Genomic DNA, 12,554 nt, shown 5'->3' with positions numbered 1-12,554 from the left:
CTATTTACATTTTTCCTAAAATAACCATCACAGTTCACCATCAAAAGCTGAGGTTTTCCTGTTGAGAGACCCAAGGACTGTGCAAGAATTCCTTCTTTTCGACCAGGAGATAAAGTTCCTTCTCAGTGATTGGAGTCAATTTCTCCAAGTGTGCTGGGAAAGAGAAGGGAGATTCATTTGAGAAATCTCAAACGCATCAACATACATCCCCAAGGAGTGTTATGATGAAGAAGAGTCCAATATGGATGAAAGACTATGTAGCTTGCGTAAAAAAGAACAAAGGATTTCATCAGTTCATGTTAAAGTCAAAACAATGGAATTTAATTTTTTGTGTTAATTTAGAAAAAAGAGAGAAAATAAATTTTCCGTTGTTATATAAAGTAGTAAACAATGCTGTTGTGTGTTATTACTTGCTGTTGAATTTATAACATTTCTTTCATACAAAGGGGGAATTTATTGTTTCCACTAAATAGTATTGTAGGTTGTTCTGAAGAAAAAAGAAAAGAAGAGTGAAGGAGTGAGTTGAGATGAGAAACCTGTATCCAGTGTAAAAGCGCTTTTCTTTAGTTGATTGTTAAGTGTACACTAAAGCTGCATGGAGCAGATGTCAATCCCCTCCATGTTACCTGAAATGAGCAACCTTTCATGTTAAGAAGCAAACCAGTCTCATGCTGCTGCACAAACTTCAAGACTCCTGAGGGTTGATAAGAGTCTTGTGGTTGACTGTAACAAATGCTGCTGAAAGGTCAAGGAGGATGAGGACAGATGACAGCGTGGCCGATCCAGCAGCATGAAGATTCTCAGTAAAAAAAACCTCCAAGATCCAAACCAGTCTGACTTTAAATTAGCACATTTCACAGAGATTTTCCCTTTTGACTGTTGTGACATAAATTGAGTTATCAGCTTGTATTCGGAAACCTGTCAGACTTCACAATAATGAAGTTATACAAGTCCATCACCGAAAACTGCTTTCATTTACTTTATGCATGGCTGCCAACTTTTGAGTTCAGCTTAGAGTGAGATTCTGGGGGCGGGGCTTTTGTTATGGGGAGGGGCTTGGCTTGGAATTTTTTTTTATTAAGCTTATAAAGTATATCTATATATATATATTAAGTATATATTGATTTGGTATCTGTACAGAATTGTTTACAGATTTGGTATCTGTAAAGAAAATGTTTATAGATTAACATGTGCTCTATTGTAAGTGCTGGTGGCTGATTTTGCAGCCTTAATCACTGATTTGGATGACTCCCACTTGAAGAATGGCTCCAAGTCTGCCATCTTGATTGTCATTAGAGATATATGTGTACTTAGTGTGCCCTTTGTTATGAATGGCCATTTTTCTGACCATTCATTTTTAAAGGTGCATCGATAGGATGCAGCTCCGCTCTGGGCCTTAATCTTTTGGCCTGGTCTCTCTCCTTTATCTGAAGGGCTCATCTGTTTCCTGCTCTAAAGTCTCAGATAGACTTTCAAGTTCCTCCTGTGTCTTTTCCTGCTGCTTCTCAGGGTCACATGACTTCTTGGAGGGCTGATAAGCTGCCCACATTGATACAAGCGTTCTTTTCTTGTCTGTCCCTGAAACTTTAGATAACATCCTATAACAGAAAAATCTAATTTATCCATACTGACACCACCACCAGTCAAATATCTGGACATGATTGATGAGTTGTGATTGATATAAATAAAATCATTTTAATATGGGATGTCATTGACTTGACATTCTGTTCTTAGAAAACAATAATTAACATCAACTACTAGGCATGTCCAGATATTTGTCATCTGGAAATGCTTTTGTACTTTTTTTATGGTAAAGTTATGTAAAATAACTGCTCAGCGCTGCAAAACAAACAACTCTGCTAATGCTAACTTAATTCTATGTAAACTGTACTGTATAACACATAGGCCTATTAGTTACTAGTCTAAACTGGACGGAGACACGGAGCGCCCTGTAACTCACTGACCTGCCTGCGTTCACAATTCACACGGTGCAGATGGGAGGGAGAACGGCTGACTACACAGGTTATGGGAATAAATTGTGTATATACCTCACAATTGTAACAAAAGCTCACTACGCTGTCTGTCTTTTCTCTCTGCGCGTTGCTCATGCGGCGCGATTTTTTTTCCTCACTGCTGCACGAGACTGAGTGAGAATATGGGGGTGTGGCGTGAGAGCTTGAGATTTGGGTCAATTGCGTGAGTCTCAATTGCGTGAGGGTTGGCAGCCATGCTTTATGGACTACTCATTCATCTTTAATATACTTTTGACTAAACTACATCTAAAATATTTTTGTCGTCAGATTATATTAAACAATTATATTTAGAAGTGTAAAAGCTGTAAACTGTAAAACCGCTTATAAATGTTCACCTCCTCCCTCTGCCATTTTGGCCTGGATCACTAAATGCTGCCATCTGCTGGTAGAAAGATGACATAATTTTGAATGATGTGGTTTGTTGAAAAACGATTTTATCCAGTTATCATGTTAATGTGCAGGATAAATAAACCACATAACTCTTATTACATGTGCAGTTTGAATGACTGTATAATACACATGAGTAGAGGTGAAGCTAGTGAGATGAAGACTAACTGCTTTGTGATCATATGTGTAACTGCCCCTTTATCAACCACTATGAAGTGAACAAGGAAGTGACTGAAGTGAAAGTGAAAAATAATTACCGTAGCTCTCTAGTCAAGAAGAAATCTTTATTTTTACATATATTTCTGAAATTATCTACAGGATATTCACCGAATCTGAAAGTATTATAATGCAGTGAATTCTGACTCCCTGAAAAGAGGCAAGTAAAATAAAGTTATGTACTTCAGTGAGTGTTGTGTAGTTCAGAGGTTTTGTCTGTGTGTGATTTATCAGAATAAACTGCACATTAACAATGTCAGACAAAAACAGGGACTCTAACACACTGTGACACTGAAATAGAAGCTGATTATAAAATACGAGCTAAATATGTTTAAAAATAAATCTTTGCCTTTAATGGTCAGTGATCAACTGAGACTAAAAAAAAGGGTCAAAGGTTGGCATGTTTCATTAAGTGCTCTAAAATGGATATTTGAACTGATTACAGCATGAAGATTTAAATACAAGTATACATAAAAAAAAAACAATTATATCTTATGCCTAAAGACTAAATTTGACATAATGTCTGAGCTACTCTGAATGAACTGGAAAAGGTGTGTGTGTGTGTGTGTGTGTGTGTGTGTGTGTGTGTGTGTGTGTGTGTGTGTGTGTGTGTGTGTGCGTGTTGAGAAAGCTCTGTGAAATTCTGTGTTTATTACAATCTCATGAAGATGATTCATACTGTTATGTGTGTGAAGTGAATATTGTGATTTGTTACTGAAAAGTTTAAACACACAGAAAGAAAGAAATGGCTGAACCTTCATCACCAACAAAAGGCAGAAGAAGGAGGAGTATGGACGAATCACGATCATGTAAGTTATACAGCTTATGCATGATTAGTTTTCTGTGTTTATTAAATATTACTGTTTAGTGATTATAAATATTCTACATGATTTTATGAAGGACGGTCACTATTATGAACCATATTGTTATAAAATGATCTCAATAAATGGCTTAATTTTCTTTACTAAATAACTTAAAAATGTATAATGTAACACAGAACTACTATATATTGTATAATACAACATTTTAATATACACATTGAGGTCCAAAAGTGCTACATTTGCAAATAACCTTTACTGAAAAATTCATGAATTTATTCTACAAAAATAACATTTTTACACTAACAGTAACTGACACCATAAGAAGTGCGTTTCAACAGTTTAGGAAAACTTGTAGACATTCTGGTCTGTGATTTTCATACCTAAACTACAGATGCAGTTTACTCTATTTACACCATTTATCAACAATGTGTAACATTCATTCATTCATCTTCTACCGCTTATCCGAACTACCTCGGTCACGGGGAGCCTGTGCCTATCTCAGGCGTCATTGGGCATCAAGGCAGGATACACCCTGGACGGAGTGCCAACCCATCGCAGGGCACACACACACACACACTCATTCACTCACACACTAGGGACACACCGGGGGAGGAAACTGGAGTACCCGGAGGAAATCCCCGAGGCACGGGGAGAACATGCAAACTCCACACACATGAGGTGGAGGCGGGAATCGACCCCCGACCCTGGAGGTGTGAGGCGAACGTGCTAACCACTAAGCCACCGTGCCCCCCATGTGTAAAAATTTTTTTTCTATTAAATTTAGTTTCTCATGACTCCAGCAGTCTCCTGTCTGAAGATCAGCTGCTGTGTTCCATCTGTCTGGATGTGCTCACTGATCCAGTCACCACTCCATGTGGACACAACTTCTGTAACAGCTGCCTTACACAGTGCTGGGACAAGAGTCAACACTGTCACTGTCCATTATGTAAAGAGAAATTCGCCAAGAGACCTGAACTGAAGATTAATACAACACTGAGAGAGGTTGCAGATCACTTCAAGAAGAAAAGTGGTTCTGACAAACCTGAGGTTCTTTGTGATGCCTGCAGTGGAGAGAAGTTGAAGGCCCTGAAATCCTGTCTGGATTGTTGTGCTAGTTTGTGTAAAACTCATTTAGAATTTCATAATAATATGCCCAAACATAAGAAGCACAAACTAATAAACCCTGTGGAGAACCTGGAGGACTACATATGCCAGAAACATGAGAGAGCTCTGGAGCTGTTCTGTAGAGATGATCAGATGTGTGTGTGTCATTTCTGCACTGAAGGAGACCACAAGAATCACAACACTGTTCCTATAGAGGAGGAGAGCAGAGAGAGGAAGGTGAGAAATACTGATTAACATCAACTTTTGGACATTATGATAGATAATGCAAAGTATTTTTTCCAGTAATTGTTTTTAAAGACAATTTTAATTTAGCCAAATTACTACTTTAACAAAATTATGTGTCTTCTGCACTTTCCTCAGACTCAGCTGGTGAAAACACACACAGTTGTGCAGCAGATGATTCAGGACCGACTGAAGAAAATAAAAGAGATCAATCACTCAGTAGAGCAAAGCAAAGTGTGTACAAACATGACATGAGTTTATATCTGATACATTCAGTAGTTTTTTTTATTATGTAGAAATAAACATAGTGCACTAACAGTGTTATCTGATGGAAGTGAAAATGTGTTCCTCCTTTAGAGAAGCACAGAGAAAGAGAAAGCAGACAGTATTGAAGTCTTCACTGCTCTGATTCGCTCCATTGAGAGAAGTCAGGCTGAGCTGCTCAAGGTGATGGAGGAGATGCAGAAAGCAGCAGAGAGGCAGGCTGAAGAACTCATTAAAGAGCTGGAGCAGGAAATCAGTGTGCTAAAGAGGAGAGACACTGAGCTGGAGCAGCTCTCACACACTGAGGAGCATCTCCACCTCCTACAGGTCAGTGTTCCTCTCTCTGCTCACTGACAATGCAGAACATTACAGAACACTCACCATGCTGAAGGATTTCTCCTCTCTCCTGCTCTACTGTAGATTTACTCCTCCATGTGCAGCCCTCCACACACCAAGAACTGGACTGAGATCAGTATTAACACTGATGTGAGTGGGGACACTGTGAGGACAGCTCTGTCTCAGCTTCAACAGACTCTGAATGAGAAACTCAATAAAACACTCAATGACAAATTAAAGGAAACAGGTGAGAAATTATTTTGTAGATTTGATAAATAAGTCTCTAATAGACTGTTTTATATCATTTTTGCAAAATCTAAATAAAAAAAAAAACAACTGATCTGAAATCTAATGACAGTGATGTTTTGTTGTAATTAGTTTCTACAGAACTCAAGAGGATTCAGCAGTATGCAGGTACAGTGAGCTTTCTGATTTCCTCTCATATTAAAATGTACATATCAGCATTACACCACTGCATCATCAGACTTATTTTCATCTGTAGATCTCCAGATAAAAGGAGTATTAAAGTGTCTCATTATCCTCCTCACTATAGCTCCTTATTACTGTCATGTACTAAAGACCTTAAACCCTTTTTTTACGTTTCTTTTTAGCTTCTTAAATTTAACTAATAATAATGCAAGAAACATGTATTTTTAAACAGAAACTGCATGATACAATAATGATTTCTTTGCCTATCAAAGGTAAAAATCTTCAGTCTAGCCAAAAAGTGAGTTTTATACTCATGCAATTTTTCCTTAAATGTTTTTCTCTCATGTTCTGTGACTTTTTGTGTCTTTCCTCAGTGATAAAACACAAACACAAATACATCACTAAGTACATTTGCAGAAGGAAAACAATTTACAGTATATTTCCCATCAGAATCAGAAAAACCTCAACATGTTCATACTAATGACAGAAAAAGGTTCATGTAGCACATGAAAGTAAACAACAAAAAACTTTCACATTGTCACGATCAGCGCACCTGCCTCACTTCCCGACCAGCAACGGAGAGAAGCGTCTCCGGAATATTAACCGTTTCCGGACTACACATCCCAGCACCCATCGCGAACTCTAATTGCTGCACCACCTGCTTCCTATCAGCCGGTGTGTATAAATACGGACTTGAACCTGACCTCAGTGCGAAGTCTCGATTTGCTTTAGCAGTCATTCTGAGCGTTTCCTGTTTGTTTTGATTCCGGTTTTCGACTCAGTTTCTGTGCCTTGTTTCTCTGATTGTTTGCTGCCTGCCCTGACCTCCTGCCTGTTCTTTTGTTTCTGATTTTGCCTGCCCTACGATATCGTATCTGCTGTGTTTGATCTTGCCTGTCTGTTTCTGAGTTGTTAATAAATACGCTGCAAATGGATCACCAGCCATACTTCGCCACCGAGTGATCCAGCAGCCGTCTTCCAGCTCGCCACCCAGCTCTCCGCCCAAGCACAGCAGCTCGCCAGGCACCACCAACAACTGACGCGACTCACCTCGCTCGCCGCGGCGTTACAGGGCCTGTGTGGGATCCTCCACCACCGGCGGCATTCCCTCCAGCCGCTCCGGCTGCAGCTCCAACCGTCGCCAACCCCCGGCTCGCGTTTCCGGAAAAGTTAAACGGAGATCCCAGAAAGTGCCGGGGGTTCCTGATGCAGTGCTCGCTCTTCGTATCGCAGCAACCGGCACTGTACCCGAATGCCGCCAGCCGCATAGCGTTTGTATGCACCCTTCTCACCAGGAAAGCACTGGAGTGGGCCAACGCGGTTTGGGGAGAGGACGGCTCTGTCTTCCCCACGTTCGAACATTTCCTCGCACAATTCCAAGCCGTCTCTCGACCACTCCGCCACGGGGGAGAGCGCGGAGGAGCGCCTGCTAGCCATCTCCCAGGGAGACCGTCCGGCCGCGGAGTACGCACTGGCTTTCCGCACTCTCGCTGCCGAGGCAGGCTGGGAGGAAAGGCCCCTGAGATTGCGGTACCGCAAGGGCTTGAACCCGGATTTGAAGGCCGAGCTCGCCTGCCGGAACGAAGGGAGGAACCTGTCGGAATTCATGGATCTCTCCATGCAGATCGACAATCTAATGCGAACTCGCCAAGCATCCGCGTACGCCCCCCGACCCGAAGCCACACGCGTGCCCCGACCTGCGGACCCCGAACCGATGCAGCTCGACTTCACACACCTCACGTCTGAAGAACGAGCACAACGGACACAGACTGGCTGCCTGCCCCACCAGACCTCCTAGCAGGTGGAACACCTCGGTGAGTTCTGATCTCCTCACTCCCCGATCTCCAATCTGCGCACAAGTTCAAGTGCAAATCGTAATATGAGGGGAATTGATTAGTCTGTCCGCTCTTATCGATTCCGGTGTCGCAGGGAACTTTATGTCAGGGGAGTTTGCCCAAGCTCACGACGTACCAGTAACCTCATGTGTTTCCCCCTTGGCAGTGGAGGCGATATACGGTCGGCCGCTCTGTGAAGGCCGCATCACACGCATCACGGAGGACCTCCGGCTGCAGGTGGGACCTCACCACCAAGAACTCATCCGTTGCCACATTATCCACTCTCCGCGTCACACTCTCATTCTGGGTCTCCCCTGGCTTCAGCTCCACAACCCCGTCATTTCCTGGAAAGACCTGCGAATCTCATGCTGGGATGAAGCGTGCATCCAACATCGGCGGGCCACAGCAGAGCTCCTTCAACTCAACACCGCGATCACTGTGTGCTCCGTCTCCAACACCCCCGAACTCCCAGCCGAATACCTGGACCTCACGGAGGCCTTCAGCAAGATACGGGCTAACGAACTGCCGCCACACCGACCCGGCGATTGCGCCATAGAGCTCTTACCTGGCACAACTCCACCCAGAGGGAGAATCTTCCCGCTATCACAGCCAGAAACAGTGGCCATGAATGACTAAATCGAGGAGGAGCTCAAGAAGGGGTTCATCCGACCTTCCATTTCCCCGGCATCCTCAGGCTTCTTTTTTGTGAAAAAAAAGGATGGAGGTCTCCGGTCACCCTCTGATCTCATTCGGATCAGAAAGGGGGACGAATGGAAGACCGCCTTCTCGACCCAATCGGGCCACTACGAATATTTAGTCATGCCGTTCGGCCTTTCGAAGAGTCCAGCTGTGTTCCAGTCATTCATTAATGACGTGTTCCGCGATATGCTAGATCGTTGGGTGATTGTGTACATAGATGACATCCTGATCTACTCCGAGACCATGGGAGAACACATCCGGCACGTGCGAGTAGTACTAAAATGCCTCATCCAGCACCGTCTGTACGCCAAGGCAGAGAAGTACGAATTTCACCGGACCTCAACGACCTTCCTAGGCTACGTCATCTCAGCCGAGGGGGTCGCGATGGATGACTCCAAGGTGCGTGCGGTATTGCAGTGGCCCCGACAGCAGAGCATTAAGGAGTTACAGTGCTTCCTGGGATTCGCCAATTTCTACCGCCGTTTCATCCGCGGGTTCAGTATGATCACAGCACCGCTCACGTCTATGACAAAAAAGGCGTCAACTCGGCTTACCTGGTCCCCTGAAGCTACGACAGCATTCCGACGCCTGAAGGAAAGCTTCACCTCGGCCCCCATCCTCCGCCACCCTGATCCGGACCATCCGTTCATAGTGGAGGTGGACGCCACTTGGGGGTGTTTGTTAATAAATACGCTGCAAATGGATCACCAGCCATACAAATCCTCATTACACACATAGACTTGTGTGTGTGTGTGTGATGAGTTTTAAAATCTGCCCAATATTTCTACAATCTTAATCATCTACCTAAATGTCTACCTTTCAGAGTAAATCACTTCACTTGTAAATCACTTCAATGTCAGAAAGAAAACATTTTATATTTTTACATCTTTGACTCCTATTATAAACTGTACAAGTTTGTTTCCTTTTTTAAAGAAATCTTTTAAAAATCTTCTTCAGATTATTTTATACATCAATAATGAATAGAATTCACTGGATGATGATTTAATATTTTTTACCTGTTTGCTCATATCACACACTGTGTGTTTCTCTCAGTGGAGGTGACTCTGGATTCTGATACAGCTCATCCATATCTCATCCTGTCTGCTGATGGAAAACAAGTGACACATGGAGATGAACTACAGAATCTCCCTGATACACCACAGAGGTTTAATCATTATATCTTTGTTCTGGGAAAGCAGGGTTTCTCTTCAGGGAGATTTTATTATGAGGTGCAGGTCAGAGGGAAAACTGACTGGGATGTTGGAGTGGCCACAGAGAACATTAACAGGAAGGGGGATGTTATACTGAAACCTCAGAATGGAGTCTGGACTGTGGGGCTGTGGAATAAGAATCAATACAGTGCTTGTGCTGATCCTGATGTCCCCCTCACACTGAGAGAGAAGGTGGAGGTTGTGGGGGTGTTTGTGGATTATGAGGAGGGTCTGGTCTCCTTTTATGATGTGAAGGCCAGATCTCATATCTACTCTTTCACTGGTCAGACTTTCACTGAGAAACTCTATCCATTCTTCAGTCCTTGTCTAAATGAGGGAGGTGAAAATTCAGCACCACTGATCATCTCTCCTGTATTTAAAACTTAATAATCTATTAAATGTTGAGAATAAAAATAAATGTTACTTTTTTGGTTAAATTTTAGAAATACATTTTCCATTTCAAAGTTCTGTACAGATTATTTTAATACCTGGTTTTAATTGTAATCCTACAGTCTGTTTTTTATGATTATATGACATTAAGTTTAGGAAAACCTTTTCATTACAAATCACATATAAATAAAGATAATTTACAGTTTACAGATAAAAACAAACAAAACTCTGTACAATGAAATTCATATTTTATTTAGAAATAAAAATCTCAGGTTAAAATCTCTTTATCAGCCCTAATAAGCAAATTTCTAAAAGGATGGACAGCAGAGGGAGCTTCATTAATATTCATAGTGTAAGTGCTACCTGATTGGTCAGTGAAATGTTCTGACGTTTCATGTTGATGCACGTGACCGTGTTATGACTGCTGTGAAAAATCATCTTGAGGAGATCAAACTGACCAGGGGTCTCATTTATAAAACTGTGCGTAGGATCCCTACTAAAAGTTTACGTACGCCCAAAAGCCAAAAATGGCGTACGCCAAAAAATATTCCGATTTATAAAACCGTGCGTACGCACTCCTCTAAGCAACGTACCCTTTATAAATCACAGATCACCCACAGATGTGCGTACGTGAACCAGCCTCAATTCCCACCCTGTACACGCCCATTTTAACCTTAAATAGTCAATGCAAATCACTGCGCGGGCACGAGAGTGGACCTCATTATAATGAGTTTCTTCTGCGCTCTGCGGGTTTAAAAATGGGTTGAAGAGCCTCAGTGCGTCTCAGGGGGTAGCCACTGTCGCCCGCAGGTTATAATTATATTAAAAGCAACATTGCTACTTTTTAATATTGTTAAACTCACCAAAAAGCCAGCCATCACGTACTGCGCCTGCATTTAGTCTGTTCCCTACACTGCTATGTGTCAAGATAAAGGAATCATGCGTTGAACCAGACCAGCGTGCCACAATGTTTGTGAGGGTCATGTTGGAGTCACATATGATTTGCACATTAATAGAATGCACATGCTTTCTATTAACATAAGCAAGTTCATTTTCAGATGGTGCCCTTATAGCAACATGAGCGCAGTCAATTGCGCCGATTACATTTGGGAAACCAGACATTGCTGCAAATTGCATTTTAATTTCGGCCTGTAAGGCAGCGCTGATTATTCATTCATTCATTCATCTTCTACCGCTTATCCGAACTACTCGGGTCACGGGGAGCCTGTACCTATCCTCAGGCGTCATTGGGCATCAAGGCAGGATACACCCTGGACGGAGTAGCGCTGATTATTATTATTATTATTATTATTATTATTATTATTATTATTATTATTTTATTGTTAATATATTTTGAATTACGTTTGGATTTTACTAGATGTATATAGCCTAAAACAATCGGCACAAATAACACTGTTGGATTTAATCTTCATGATAATGTGGAAATAGCGTATGAAATGGAGTGAAAATTAAATGTCATTAATTCTTATAATCGTTCTTCTCACATGTATTTTCTACAATCTAACTTCAGTTCACGACCTCACCATCCGTGTCGCCAATTCCCTTTGTCTCTAGAATGTGCGTACGCACAGCTCAAAGTTTGCTTAAGGGTGCGCACATTTTCCCGTCAAGTTTGTTTTTTTATAGATCACAACCTTTGCGTGAAAACTGGCGTACGCACAAAACAGGGCTGGAAACGTGCGTACGCCAGTTTTCGCGCAAAGGTTGTGATCTATAAAAAACACGCTTTATAAATGAGACCCCAGAGCAAGAAACAGGATTAACCAACCTGAAATAGTTTATACATTTTATTTTATTTTTCTGTTTGTTCATTCAGATAGCTATGCTAAGTGATATCGAGCTCAGTGAGACATTATTAAAGCAAAATTTATCTTGGAGAAAGTCTATATTTATATATTTCTACATGTATGAGTTCTGAATGTTTCTACTTTTTATTCATTATGATTTATTTTATTGTGTGCAACATGATTACTGAGAAATGTTTGCAGTTTGACGGAGAATTATCCTGCTGAAGGAGCCCACTGCACTTGTGTATTTGGTCTAAAACAATGTTTAGGAAGATGGTGCATGTTAAATTAACACCCACATGAATGACAGGACACAAGCTTTCCAGCAGAACATTTTCCAGAGCATCACAGCACCTCTGCTAGCTTGTGTTCTTCCCATAATGCATCCTGTTGCCATCTGTTCATAAGGTAATGTCAGGATCTAGCTAGGACTTTCTACTGGTGCCATGTGTTTTTGGTTTATATTTTGTGTTCATGTGTCTGCCTCGCCTGTGTCTAATTCCTTCCAGCCTCAGCACACCTGTTTCTTGTGTGTCTGATTGTCCTCCTTATGTATACCTTTTGTCTTGTGCTTGTGTTTTTTTGGGTGTTTTTGTACTCATTGTTTGTTTTATTATCTCAGTTGCTTTGTCTTCCCCAGTGTTTTCCACGTGTTTTTTGTATTTCTTAATAAATCTCTTTTTTACGTTATCCCTGCAGTTGGGTCTGGATTTCAAATTCCTTTTTTATTTACAAATAAAAATGCCTATTAATTAGTTCTTGCATTCTTTAAATTAAA

General features: G+C 41.6%; 2 protein-coding genes across 2 annotated transcripts in view; one reads left to right on the top strand and one right to left on the bottom strand.

The window, feature by feature from the left end:
• The window catches only part of LOC132848847 (butyrophilin subfamily 2 member A2-like), a 66,638-nt gene that overhangs the window by 27,340 nt on the left and 26,744 nt on the right, over positions 1 to 12,554 (bottom strand). The window lies entirely within an intron of this gene.
• LOC132848844 (E3 ubiquitin-protein ligase TRIM39-like) lies at positions 2,650 to 12,424 on the top strand. Its single transcript, XM_060874889.1, has 8 exons — positions 2,650 to 2,796; positions 3,359 to 3,445; positions 4,242 to 4,798; positions 4,943 to 5,038; positions 5,162 to 5,395; positions 5,489 to 5,651; positions 5,783 to 5,818; positions 9,421 to 12,424. Exons 2-8 carry the CDS (start codon positions 3,382 to 3,384, stop codon positions 9,963 to 9,965), a joined length of 1,695 nt encoding a protein of 564 aa, XP_060730872.1. The 5' UTR covers positions 2,650 to 2,796; positions 3,359 to 3,381; the 3' UTR covers positions 9,966 to 12,424.

Source organism: Tachysurus vachellii, chromosome 7 (genome assembly GCF_030014155.1).
Source record: "Tachysurus vachellii isolate PV-2020 chromosome 7, HZAU_Pvac_v1, whole genome shotgun sequence".
NCBI lineage: Eukaryota > Metazoa > Chordata > Actinopteri > Siluriformes > Bagridae > Tachysurus > Tachysurus vachellii.
Note: the sequence above shows the minus strand (reverse complement) of the source record. Positions and strands in the feature narration are given on the sequence as shown.